The 14290-nt window shown below is 43.6% G+C and overlaps 1 protein-coding gene across 2 annotated transcripts in view; it reads left to right on the forward strand.

Annotated features, from left to right (window-relative positions):
* The first annotated feature begins 6013 nt into the window (after positions 1-6013).
* The window catches only part of tfb1m (transcription factor B1, mitochondrial), a 36507-nt gene continuing 28230 nt past the window's right edge, over positions 6014-14290 (forward strand). The window contains exons 1-6 of one of the 2 annotated variants that reach the window (XR_014889868.1): positions 6014-6067; positions 10248-10394; positions 10916-11067; positions 11248-11356; positions 11451-11602; positions 11927-12046. Coding sequence is in view for 1 of the 2 variants with exons in the window: in XM_085256200.1 (XP_085112326.1) it covers positions 10262-10394; positions 10916-11067; positions 11248-11356; positions 11451-11602; positions 11927-12046 (666 nt within the window). In the remaining variant the exon portion in view is untranslated. Of the gene's footprint in view, positions 6068-7168; positions 7258-10247; positions 10395-10915; positions 11068-11247; positions 11357-11450; positions 11603-11926; positions 12047-14290 lie in introns of those variants that run through there. The other variant, XM_085256200.1, reaches the window with a different exon arrangement.

The raw sequence follows: 14290 nt of genomic DNA on the forward strand, positions 1-14290 counted from the left end.
AGGTCGTCGGGTCAAGAAGGGAATGGTAGAGAGCAATAACAGAGGACTGTAACTTCCCTCTCTCTCACACACACACAGATACACACAGATACACACACACACACGCCCTCTCTCGCTCCCACAGCCTATCCAGTTCTGTTTCACATAGCAGACTAGCACACACCTCTCATTTTCTTTCCCTCCTATCCCTTCAAGAAGCCAGTTGATGAGCGGTGTGTGTGTGTGTGTGTGTGTGTGTGTGTGCGTGCGTGTGTGTGGAGGGGGGCATGCGCTATTCTCTTCCCGCTCTGTCTGAAAGAGGCCGTTGCCTGGTGAGGTGGACTGTGATGTCCTTTGTCACAGGGCCAGATCTTTTCTCCAAGCCACATCCACCATCATCCCTCTCTGTGCTTTTTGACCAGAGTCACATAAGCCAGAAGTATACTTCTATATTTAACTCATCCACTGCTGCCAGCACGGGTGCCACTAGCAGCTGAGGCTAGCTGAATGCTAGATGTTTTGGCCGGCCATTCAGAGAGCCAACTCTCCCCGCTGACCCTCGGTGACAGCTGAACAGTGCTGTGCCATTCTCACAGGCTGGGAAAGTCCAGTGACAGCAGCCACCCAAGCCCTAACAGTGGCCGAGTAACCGCCAATTGCCGTCTTGGGATGGTTGAGCGTGGCCAAACTCTCCAGGACTTTGGCAGCCAGGCTGTCTTTTTGGCCCTGCTTGCAGAAAACAATCTAATTTAGGGAGGCGAGCAGAATCTGAGGTGCGGTAATTGTGCTCTGCATCAATGGGAAGAGCTGCTGCCAGGGTGCTGCTGAGTCAGAGTGAGTAAATGAACCTAACCTTGGTTCACCTACCTGTTTTATATGTGGGGTAGTTCGCTCTCAAGTCCAGCATAAATAAATATATACTGAAAAGCAAAGACAACATCTAGTCCATGTAGTTTAGATCATAACTGAAGAGCTCATTACTGCTGGGAACTGTGCATCTTTACTGGTTATAAAAGCCCGGCACCAGTGGCACATTTTCTTGACACGCTGATTTGCGATGATGAAAAAGAATAAGTAAAACATGGCGTAGGATGGAAGGCTTAGAGACAACGAAATAGGTGAGTCTGAGCTGGTTTGGATCTGGGCAGAGGACATCTAAGGACAGGGATGCCGGAGATGGGGCCAGGCAAGAGGAGAGGAGCAGTACGGATGGAGGAAGATGAAGAGGATGGGAAGAGGAATGCATGATTCCCAACAGGAAGTGAAAATGAAAAGGGCACCTCACTCTAGAATCAAGCACGAAGACAGATGTGACCTATTGAATGAAAAGGAAATGCCAAAATGAAAGGTGTCTAGCAGCTCTTCTAACTCTGCACTGAACTTTAAAACTTTGTCTTAACTGTAAAATATCTAAGCAGTAAAACTATATTTAAATATTTGCAAAATCTCATCGTCTCTCCTTTCAAAACAGTACATCACATTAAGGACATAATGGTTCCTTTTCAATGCTACAGTTCATCACGGCTCATACAGATGGTTTTGTAATATCTTGCCAGCAGTAGTCCAGTATATGCTCTCAGATTTGATATCATATACGCTAATGTAAGGAGCATAAACTGTCCTTTATTCTGCATGCGTGTAAATTATGATAATGTAAACAGTGAAGTGAAAGCACTTTGCATGTGGCCCATGGCAGAGATCAGCAGTGAGTGATGGTAATGCTCCGAAACATAAACCCAGAGCTCCTCTGCTTTCTTGTCTGACCAGGACAGAAAGTTTAAAGATTTCAAATCACAGTTACGGGTGATGCACAAGGAGTCATGGCGGTCTGCGTCTTTCTGTTACTAAAGTGAAAGTCCTGTCTGGTCACCAAGGAGCAGGGCTCGGTGCACATAATGACGCTCTTATCTCTATGTGGAAACCAAAGCAAACAAAAGAGGCAGCGGCGAACAGACTCACGTACTCCCTGAGGAGTTATGTCAGATGGACACTGATGCATTCACTCCCTGTTTGTCAGAGCAGTTGCGTTCAGGAGTAGCAGTTGCTGGATTATCTGGGCGTGGTGCTGATGTCATGTTTTGTTCCATAAAGTGAAACCTTGCTGCAGCGGACATAAACCCATGCATACACTTCTCTGCTTCTTCAGATTCCTTTACTTCTGTTGTCATGAATCATTTCTCCAGGCGGCCTATCTGAAGATGCAAAATCACCTTAACGTGCACGCGCTCTGCAGCTAACCCAAAGCTTTGAACTTTTTCTCATCCTTATTTGTGACAATCAGCATGAATGAGCGCAAAGAAAAACAAAGCCCATTTGTTTGACAGGCCTCTTCCTCCTCACATATGAAGTCATTCCTCTCCGTTTGGTATCGGAGAAGAAGCTCTAGCCAAACTGAGGTCATGAGAAGGTTATTTTGATTGGATGCCATAATTCCCACACCCAGAATGAAGTCATGTGGTGGGATTCTGTGAGGAAGAGGTTTGTTATGATTTCAATCTGTACACAGAATGCCCGGAGGACGGTGGGCCCGTCAGGGCGCTTTGGGCTGTGGTTGTTATGAAACATGTGGGCTGGTGGAAGGAGCTGCCATTCCTGTACGATGTGATCAGAGCGAATCGCACTCACGTCTGATAAATACAAGATGGGTGATAAAATTTTGCTATAAGATGTCAGCTTCATGACCCAGGTGGAAGCAAAAGTCTTGGTTTGAGGTTTAATCGAGGGAAACGTAGGCAGAGAAGATAACATGACATCTGCACTGTATGATGTTACATACCAGACTCTATTATGTAAGTCTTTCATATCTCCATTTTTCACACCGGTCTTTCCCATCCAACGGTCACGGCTGTCTTCACATCACTCCACCAGCATTAGCGAGTCTCTCTTCACTTCTACTTCTTCTGATCAGCCGTCACCTCGGCTCTCCCGGGTCGTTTTTAGGTTTGGCCTCGCTGAAGGATGCTGATGAGCTGTCCAAGCAAAGTGAGATTAGGCTAAACTGAGAAAACAGAGACAGTCGTATTCTGGGCCTGAAGCCATGAAGGGACTGAAGATGTTTTTAGATGAAGGGATGAAAAGACAAAGAGAACGGCACTGATGTGCAAACCTAAGGGACGGGAAATGCACCAGTCCTGCTTGAAAGCATTTTGAAAAATTGTAAAATAATCTACAAGACATTTTGTAACACAGCTGTGGCTCAGTTATTCAACACTGCCTGGTATAAGGTGACCGAGAGTTCCACTTTAGGCAGTCATGTGATTTATGCCAAAACTTTAATCTGCATAGTTTTTTGTTTAAGCTTTCAGGAATGCATTCAAATGACCACAGTGTAAGAAAAAAGCTGATGGTTTCTGCATGATCCAAAAAGTGTTGCCTGAAGATTTGAATGACCTGTGGCAACACGAAAAGTGAACCTGGAACGCTTAGAACAGGTGAAATTCCAAGAGAAAGCTTCCAGAGCTACAATAAAAATATTTTGCCAACTGTGTTTCTGCATAAAATTAAAAATATTTGTTAGCGTACTGCTACCTGACACATGCACATGAGTAGGCTGCTGGAGGTCACTTCATGGAGCTCTGGTTCCATGTGCTCCTCCTGTTGCCAGGTTATTGGCCTTCTACGGCCCTGTCCAGCTCTCTTCCTGATATCCTCCACACTATTGTGACTGTGCTGTGAGACACAACAAATCTTACAACAACACAGATGGATGCACGGAGAGGTAATTCCATGGAGTTCTGGCAGTGCCTCCTGTTTCTCCTCACACAAAAGAGCAGATAGCAGTCATGCTGCCGGGTCGATGGCCTTCTACAGCCCCGTGCAGCTTCCTATGGTCTGTGGCCTCCATCTGCCAAATCCCTCCCTTTCTGCAGGTTGTCTTGTTGCTGCCTCTTTGGTGCACCTGTTGCCACTTTCATTTACACCAAAGCACATGAAGGTTTCTGCTTCCTAACTGAACAGATTGACATCCCTGAAGTTTAGCTGACTTTGAGTGTTATCTTCATTTTAATTCAATTTGATTGGTTTGGTTTAGGAAGACAATCTTTGTTAGCTGCTACTTGCTGAAAGGTTTAAAACATAACCCTTCATAACATAACAGATTGTTGATCCTTGAGTTTTTGAAATGATTAAACTAAATATGTCTGACAGACCAGCTGAGCCCCTTTGTCTCTAAGCTAACGGGTATTTAGCTGTAGGTACATGTAACAAGAAAGCAAATACATTTACCTTCCAAAATAGCTGCTTTACTCACTGCCACCAATCAAAGACAAACCTCAGTTATTTGTTAAAGGATATATAATCAGATTAACTTCCCTGCAATGACAAGCAAGCTTTCAGTATTTGAATTCACGTAGGAAACCTTTTTACAGTAAGACTGCTCACCAAACATCTTATGGTAAATTATCCAGAAAGGGCCAGCACGTCTCAGGATACCACAAAAATACCACACCACATGTATCCCAGGATCACATTCATCACCACAGGAATTCCTCTGCTGAAGTACAGCTACCTCTTTCATGTGGTGCTGTATCACAGGAATTCCAGTACGGCCGATGTTTGGTCTGTCTGTGTAAAGTCTGTTTGTATTTTTCGCTTCCAAACACAGAAATTGTGACCTGGCATAAAAATGATAAATGTAACATAATTTTTCTTTCATAAGAACAATGAAAATGACATCACGCTGCTGTTTGAGTCAAACTACTCATCAAAAGACTTCTAGAGCAATTTGAAGGTGGTTTACTGTAAGCTTGGACGTAGATCATGTTTGACACCAAATTTCAGCTCAGTAAAAACGAAACAACATAAACAGAAAATCAGTCACAGGCGTCACCTTTGCCAAAAACTGGCATTCATGCAGTCTCAGACCAAAGCGACTCTTTAATTTAAATTAAAAAAGTAATAGTAAGACCATAGCACTCAGTGGAATCCAGTGTTGCCATGATAAACAGGGTATTCATAAGAGCGTGCATCTGGTTTCACTTTTTGGGCTTTTAACCCTGCTGAACTTGTTACATCACCCGTAACACATCCAGATAAATATAGGGGAATAATACTGACTCAACTGTGAATTATCATCATAACAGAAGTTATTGCTGTACATCTCTTGTGGTTTTTGTGTTTATTGATGTGAGCCTGTGTCTAAAGCCTAAATTGGCTGGGAAATTACATGCTGTTAAGTATTTCTGCCTTTGTTTTTCTTCTCGTGTTCCCATTCTGGTGATGAGTTACCCGCTCAGAAATGTTAATTACTTATGTTTCATTTCCTGTGTGTCCTGATCACACACTATAGAGCTGCATTGAGGAGGTGATTCTCTCTCACACACCCTCCTGCTCCCAGACTGTAACAATATTCAATAAAGTTTGAGTCCAGCTCACACAAACGATTAAAAAAAGTGATTGATATTTTCTGGCACAATCCAGTTTAAAGTAGTTTCCATAGCAGCAAACGCAGCATGACTCTCACCCACCGACACCGCCGCTGGTTTTCTCTCTCAAGGTCAGCCCCAGCAGGAGTCAGGACTGCCAGTCATGTGCCAGACTTTCTGGAGGGGAAGGGTATTTCCATATGAGGCTCAGATGCCTATGAGCCAGCGTGTCTCATGAACAGAGGAGGGAGACTGCAGGGCCACAGGGTTCATTCCAGACAACAGCTGGGCATCACTCAGTGTCACAAAATACTCAGACAATGAATAAATATCCTACAGAGCTCTAATAGAAGCATATAGCCTGCCCATCAATGGAAAGGATTCAACAAGTTAAGAATGACTCTCCCATCTTTTGCTCTTTTAAAAGCTACATTTGGATTTTTAGGGTTGTAGATTCTCTTTCAGATCTTATTAAGAGAAGAAATGGTGTAAAATTAGGACTACATGAACCACCAGGTGCCACTGTGTGCGCTGAAATGTCTCCCCCTTCTGGCGAAGAGGCGTCATTCATCAACACCAGCCGCCCTGTCAAGGGCACAGTGGAGCTCCGCCTACTTTAATTTGATTGGGTGATACCGGTGTTCGACGAAGTTTATTGGATATCTGGTCGTCAATACGATGACGAATAAGGAAATTCAAGGAAGAGAGCACCGCCGGTGACAAACGTGGGTAAACTCCTGTGTGTTATCAGTCTCGTGTACTCGTTGTGTGTCATTGTCATTTTTATCTCGATTTTTGGAGAAAACGGTCACGTGTTTCGTGTAAATTGGCGGCTTTCCCACGAGCTCTGCGAGCTGCATTTTAGACAGCAAGCTAACATTAGCTGCAAATGTTAGCTCCTGTGTTAAGAGTGTCACAGCAGAGTCAGCTGTCAGCTTCAGAGTGGAGTTCATAAGTCCAGTTATTCAGCTCCAGTTTCTCCTCCTAAGTCGTGGATTTACGTGACGTTGGCTGTCACAGTGAACGTGTTTTCATAACGTGGAGAACGGCACATAACTGTGTGCGGGTGTTTTCATTTAGTTTTCTGCTCAAAGGCCACAAGGAGGCGCACACAAGACACGGAGAAAAAACCTGATGTGCATCTGCTCCCATAGGTTTTTGGAGAGTTTCTGTAGTTTTGTCTCTGTTCCACCAGCACAGTGGATTTTAAGAATTATAATATCACGGTGTGGTTGAAGTGCAGGATTTCAGCTTTAATTCAAGGACGTTTTATACATAGTCCCTCATTTTCAGAGGATCTAAAGTAAATGGACAAACTAAAAAAGGTTAAGGGTGAATATTAGTAGTTCAAAGTGCTGGAGGCTAGACATCATGGACATCACTAGGTGCTGTGTTTCCTGCTTGAGATGCTCTGCAGGCCTTTAGTGCAGCTGCCTTCAGCTGCTGCCTGTCTGTGAGGCGCTCTGCCTTTTAGTTTTGTATTCAGTGACTGATAAGCTGCTCTCCTGGGCTGAGCTCAAGTGACTGGCTTGCTGATTGTAGAATACCCCATTTCTTTGCCTTGAGAAACTTTGCAGTTTGCTTTGGGCTATTATCCACCTGCACTGTGGAGCTCTGTCTGATCCACTCTGCAGCACCTGTCTGAATCTGAGCATAGAGTATAGCCTTGAACACTGCGCGGTTCATTCTGCTGCTTCTGTCAGCAGTCAGATCATCACAGAACAGTGACCTGTCATACATGCTCTTTCCTTCTACATCATTCTAGTAAAATTCACTCTATGTATCATCTGTCCAAAGAGTTTTCTTTTAGATGATTTTTTTATTTTTTATTTTTTTGGGAAAAAGTCGAATCTGGTGTTCGTGTCTCCCCCCAGTTGGCTGTAGCTCAGGAGGTCCTTTAGGTCTGGCTGAGCTGGTCAGTGCATTAATTTTTTTTAGTTTTGTTGCTTTTTATTTTATTTTTTTGTTCTGTGACAGGTTTATGTGGGTTTTTCAGCGATTGCCTCCTTCTCTTGTATCAACATCTTTTTGTACTTCATATTCAGAGTTCCAGTGGAAAAAGTACCAAATACAAGTTCAGTACTAGGACTCAGCTCCTGGTCTTTTATCTGCTAAACATGCCACCAAACTGTAAAGAAACAGGTCTCACCTGGTCATGAAGCAGTTTATAAGTCCATGGTTCAGTTGAGCTGAGACTAGGGGTGGGGGAAAAAATCGATACTGTGTAGTATCGTGATATTTTGTTTGCTAATAATGTATCGATACAGGGACAGCAGAAATCGATATTTTGTTACAAAAAAGGTTTTTGTGCTCTGACTTCAGATAGGGTTGCCAACCGTCCCTTAAAATACGGAATCGTCCCGTATTTCGAAACAAAAGTACACGTCCCGTATTGAGCTAATAAGGGACGCACTTTGTCCCGTAATACAGTGAGAATCAAAAGTAGTCTATAACTTTTAATGGAATTAACGCTTTGTTTGAAAACATAATTCCCAGCCCCTTTCCTGCTTTGTGACCAATGAGCTGACAGCACACTTATGACAATTCGAGTATGACAATTCAGATTACCGCTCATCTCATTGGTCGAGGAAAGGTCGCTTGCGGAGAAAATACCGGAAGACAACAGATGACCACAACAAGAAGCATGGCCAACAGGGAAACAAACGCCGACACTGCGGTGCAAGTCTCGGACGACAGTACACCTAAAGCTGGGCAGACACTGTGCGATTTTTTTCAGTCACGTTATTCAGCTCCTGCTCAAACTGCACAATTGACTCGCAGGGGTTAGAAGTTTGCAGGTCACGATGCAGAGTCTCACACTATACCGCCCGATGCTCTGATGCGACCTGAGTGCTCACACTGTGCCTCCATAAAATGAAGGTTATAACAGAAAATCTGTCGCTCACTCTCCCTCTCTGTCTTTCACTCACACAGACACGCCACCACCACCATCAACTTTGCTAAATTGCTAATGAAAAACATGATCAGGCAGCTGTGATTGAGCAGCAGTGTAAATCCAACTATTTTCACGGTTGTTGTGGTCGTGATAATTTTGTGAGGCCACATCGAAAAGACTCGGATGAGCTTTCCAAAGTTCTACAAGTTGTGCCTCCATCGCTTGTGTCCAGATCACACGCTGCACAGCCGTGCTGCTCCGTCTTTTACACCGACGTTTACGTGTTTCCGCGTGAGCAGTGTGAGCGGCTGTGGTGAGACCCTCACGAGCGATTGATGATCGGGAGCTGGTCGTGAGGTGTTAATCGCGTCTCGTTACCCCACGTATACTACACGATGCACGATGAAGGCCAAAATCGGGCCGATCGCCAAATCGGTCGCACGACTCAAAAATCGGTTCAAAATGGGCCAAAAATCGCACAGTGTAAGCCCAGCATTACACTCACACAGACACACCACTACCATCAACTTTGCTAAATTGCTAATGAAAAACATTGATCAGGCAGCTGTGATTGAGCAGCAGTGTAGATCCAACTATTTTCACGGTTGTTGTGGTCGTGATAATTTTGTGATGCCACATCGAAAAGGCTCGGATGAGCTTTCCAAAGTTACCCCACGTATACTACACGATGCACGATGAAGATCACTCAAAAATCGGCTCAAAATGGGCCTAAAACCGCACAGTGTAAGCCCAGCATTAGAGCAGCAATGTTTGTTCCCCTCAGAGAAGGGGAAGAATGGGAAAAGGAAAACACCTGGCTGGAAAAAGTTAATATGGGCATGTGCAGTGAATATCAGCGCTATGTGGCCAGAAGTGTGATAATATAATTTATTTTGTGTAATAAACAACTGCAAGGATAGATGATTACAACAAATAGATGACTAATACATAAAAGTAATACATAGATGAATAATGATGATGAGTTAAGATGCGTAATCATGGGAACAAGCGGGTTTACAAACAGGAGCAGCTGATTAGCATTAGAAAAGCTGAAATAATACCTCAACTGAAGCACTGTTACAAGAATGTTTTTCTTTCTATTGTTTTCTATTATTTCAAGTTAAGCAGGACAGAGTTCTTTTAAAGAAAGATTTACTTATATTCTCAAAAGTTAAGCATGACAGGCTTCTGTTTAAGAAGGAGACCTGTTTTACTGTGTTAATGTTGTCATTTTGAGCTAAAAATAAATGGCTAAATGATCATTTGTTTCACATGTGTTCATATCACAAAGAATAAACATCTACTTAAATCAAATTCAAGTCAAATGGTTAAAAAAATAATTTCACACACAAAAAAAGAGCTAGAAAATTCACCACACTGGGAAGGGTGAAGACAACTGGGTCGCCCGGCCCTGGCCACGAGGTGTCCCTTATTTATTTTTCAGGGAGTTGGCAACCCTAACTTCAGAGCATGTTGATCCTTTTTCTGAGCAAGAATCCTGACATTCCTTCACTGTCCAAATGTGTTTAACTTTTTTTTTGGCAGCAATAAACATGACAGTTTACTTATTTTAATTTAAGACATGTTTTATTTTAATTAAGTTTAAAACTTTTTATTTAATGTAAAATTATATTTTGTTTTAATTTACTTTCAAATTCTTCAGTTGCTGAATGGGCTGCATAGTTATCATAAATTGCATAGTTCAGAATAGCTATAATTGTACCAGATGGTTGCATTCAGTTAAGTTGGACTAGACTTAGTTCTTATTTTATTTGTCCAGATTGGTCTTGACCCTGTTAATATATTAGTTTTATCATATTTTATTGAGTTATTCACCATTCCACTTGTTGTTCCGCTAGTCGGTTGTTTTATGTTTGTTTTTGGGTTTTTTATTGTAGCTGCTGTAACAAAGGAATTTCTTATTAATACTGTGAGATTGTGTTTTTCTTTGCTGAGGAGGCTCATCAGTCACATTTAGTCTCACAGCTTTCTGCCTTTGTTTCTCACAGCCTTCTCCCCAGTGATGGCTGCCTCGGGGAAGCTGGCTTCCTTCCGCCTGCCTCCCCTGCCGACTGTAGGTGAGCTCATAAAGCTGTACAACTTGCGAGCAGAGAAACAGCTGTCCCAGAACTTTCTGCTGGACCTGAGGCTCACAGGTTAGTCATCCAGCATTTTATTTTCTTTCTTTCATTCCTCCTTCTTCTTTTGCCCCGTCTGCAGTGTACCAAGACCCTTGAGGTCCTTCTCAGGGTACAGTAGCGTGTTACATGCACTTGATTGCACGGTGCTGCACCGCCTTGTTTGAAGGCATCGAAACCGACAGGCTTTCTTTGTAGGTGAGGTTATGTAGATCTCCTACTAATGCGAATGGACCAGCTCAGTTGTTGTAGCCCTTGAGAGCTGAGCCTTAACACAATTATCAGCGATGCAGTGCAGGTTTGATCTGCTCTCTCGTCCTTGGACAAGGTGACTGTTAGATTAATGCTTTTCATCTTCATCACACAGAGGAGAGCAGATATTGCAGCATCACACTCTATTAATCTCAATTTGGACGCCCGACTCTGATGAAAACATTTGATTGAAGAACATCTTATAATTTATAGGCTGCACGAATTGAGAATGTATCCCAGGAAATTACTATAAATGAATATTGAGTGCTCCCTCTCTGTATTCTCAGACAAAATAGTGCGCCAGGCGGGCAGCTTGAGAGATGCCCACGTGTGTGAGGTGGGGCCGGGTCCCGGAGGCCTCACCCGTTCCATCCTCAATGCTGGGGCCGCAGACCTGCTTGTTGTGGAGAAAGACACACGCTTTATCCCCGGACTGAAGGTGAGCAGAACGGCCGGATCCAGGCTGGCTGAACGAGGTCACTCTGCACACACGGCTCAAACGTCCTCACCTGCAGGAGCCGGCTCCCTCTCTTTGCAGCTGTGGCCGCTTGCAGAGTGACTGATGAGTCCTTTTATTCTTTTTAAAATGATTGTTACCTGTTTATTTCCATTTGCACAGCTGTTGTCTGAGGCAGCACCGGGCAGGCTGAGGATCGTCCACGGTGACATACTCACCTACAGACTGGATCGAGGATTCCCAACAAATATCTCTAAGCCATGGGAGGGAGGTAAGAGGATGAGCGTACGTAAGCTGTTACGGCAATCAAACTGAGGGAAATACGTGTGACTAAAACGTGTGTGTGTGTGTGTGTGTCTTCACAGACCCTCCAAACCTACACATCATAGGGAATCTCCCATTCAGCGTCTCAACCCCGCTGATCATCAAGTGGCTGGAAAACGTAGCGAACAGAACGGGGCCCTTCACGTTTGGACGCACCCGACTCACGCTCACTTTCCAGAAAGAGGTGGCAGAGGTGGGTGAACTCCACATGACCCACATAGACCCTAAATAAAGTCAAACACCCGTGTTTGCAGATTTCCTGAGCAATCGTCACTCTGCAGACATTTTTATTCATTTCATTCTTATTTTATTGTTGTGATTTAATATTGATTCCTTGATTCATAATTAAAAATACTTTGCAGCTGAGATGAATAGATTTGGGATGGGCCTTTCATGATTCAGGCCAACAGGCTTTATTGATGTTTGCTTAATTCTTCTCTGTCTGTGATGCAAAAATCATCTTTAGGACACGTTTAATATGCTTCAGTAACTTTCAGCAGTTGTTTTTTCCATCCAGAGGTTGACGGCCAGCACACGCAGCAAACAGAGGAGTCGTCTTTCCATCATGGCTCAGTATCTCTGCACTGTCCACAACTGCTTCACCATCCCCGGACGGGCCTTCGTCCCCAAACCAGAGGTAGTGTTTAACTAATATTTGACTTTGTGACACTGAAAAAACCTCATCAGTGTGCTGCTGAAGTTTAATTACTTTAGAGCTGGAGAAAAAGGTGTTGGGTAGGCGTTTGGCAAAGCACATGGCGTCTGATTCTTGACTTTGTTCCTCGTCCAGTTTGTGTACCAGCCGCTCGGATTAGGCTCTGCTTCAAACTGTAGTGGAATATTTTCGGTTTGTTTCAAGGTGCTGTTGAAGTTTGTGCTGATAGTTACGGTTTATTGGGAAAAGCTATAGCGAGCATTCAGATCCCCGCATGCACACCCTCGGGGGTGATGCTGGGAAAAGATTTCTTCTTTCAGAACAAAATGAAAGAAACGGTAAAGTATATTATTATTATTATAATAATAATAATGATATTAATCTTCAATATCAGTGAACAAGTGACGTTCCAGCTTTCATGACGTCAGCGGGACCTCACGGTGCCACGCTCCGGTCAGACCCTCATCATGTCACCCTGGCTCATCCCTCCACTCGTTCTTCTTGCTTTAAGGCTTCATTAAGACTGTGTTGAATCAGTGTTGTCTCACTTCTGTCTTTGGACCCTTTTTTTAGCTTGTAATGATGCCTGGTGGGTATTTGAGATGTGGCACGATCACACTGTGCCTTGTAATGAAGGCCTTGTTCTTTTTTAGGCCCAGTTTCTCTTTCTGCATCTTTCCACCCGTGTGTGAGCATCAGGGCCGATCGCGCATTTCGTCTTCAGCTTCAGTGTTTAACGTAGGACCAGAGGTGATGCATTAAAAAAAGGATCAATGCTGGCTAATACGCAGCTGGAGTTTATTTTAAATCGCACACATTCAAGTGTTTTAGAAAACTCAAGAGCTCGCTTGCATCTTTTGTACAAATAAAGCCATTTTTTTTCTTTCCCAGAATTAAAGGATAGGTGTTAGGTGGATGTCAGAGATAGACTGCTGGTCCCTCGAAGATGTCCTGGCTCTTTAGGAGACCCACTGACAGTAAATATTTAATCTCCCATGTGGAGTAAAATGCAGCCGAGTGAATGGGACCAGTGCTGATTGCTCATTCTCTTAGAAGAGATGGATTCCAATGATTATTTCATCGCACTCAGCTGCCTTTCTGTGCATTTGTTTCTCTAGAGCATTTTATTTTTGTGTGTATGTCAAAGTGGAGCTTAATGGGCTTTAGCAGGCTTTATCTTTTGATGTAATATGCTCATATGGTATGAATACATTTGAACAGGGGAAGTTTCATGCTACGCATGCGTGCAGATGAATCCGCGCCTCCCACATGCCCACACGGGCCATCTATTCCTACTAAATGTTTTAATGGGCTCTTGGTCAAATTGGTGTCATTAGGAGAGATGATGGCTGTTTGATGAGCAGCCCTCCTGCTGCTGGTGTCCTATAAAAGACCAGGAACAAGAGCACACAGAGTAGATGAAGTCTATCGTAGTAGTGTGTCATGTAGTATAATTCATAAAAAGCTCAGTGGCTCTGCTTTGTTTACTGGTGCACACCAGAGTAATTACGCAGAAAAGCATGAAGAGTAAAAATGTCCTTCCATGGTTTACAGGACAGAGAGGCTGAGAGGAGCGGGACCGACTGAGGTTGTCACTCATGGGAATATTGACAGATTTCCTGCTAAAGAGAAGAAGTAACCGAGATATTGTAGATGTTGAATATACAGAAAGAAAAATGCTGCGTGCATAAATTGTTATGGTTGCTGTGCAGAGTGTTAGTACTGTACACTGCTCACAGTGCTCCTTATGAAGATGGCGATGGCTAAATACCCCCCTTTGTAGAGAGGAACTAATTATACTGGTGCTGTTAGACTGCCAAGTACCAAAGGTCTGTGTCTCTGTATCTTTCTTGCTTTCTTCACTTTGCGTGAGCCTTTTTGCGAACGTGTGTGCCAATCATTGTTGGGATTATTCTGCAGCGATGCTAATGCTTTGTACAGGACAGTAAAACAAACTACACGGTAGCAGGTGCTGTGCACACATGGCAATTAGTGAAGTGTAAAAAAACAAAACATGTGAAGTGGTTTAATACTGTGAGATCAAACAAAGCGAGTCCCAGAGAGCCGCTGAAAAAGCAGTGAACCTTTCCAAATAACCACGATGAGAAAATAGCATCACTTCAAGGCGAAGGGGGGAGGGGAGTGTGGGTTGATTGGCCGGCTGATTTGAACGTAGAGGAGGCCGAGTATTGCAGGCTGATGGGATAATGAGAAAGGAAATGTTGA

The sequence above is a fragment of the Mchenga conophoros genome, linkage group LG19, assembly GCF_057382185.1.
Source record: "Mchenga conophoros isolate Kocher_MC1m ecotype Shallow Benthic linkage group LG19, M_conophoros_male_GT1.1, whole genome shotgun sequence".
NCBI lineage: Eukaryota > Metazoa > Chordata > Actinopteri > Cichliformes > Cichlidae > Mchenga > Mchenga conophoros.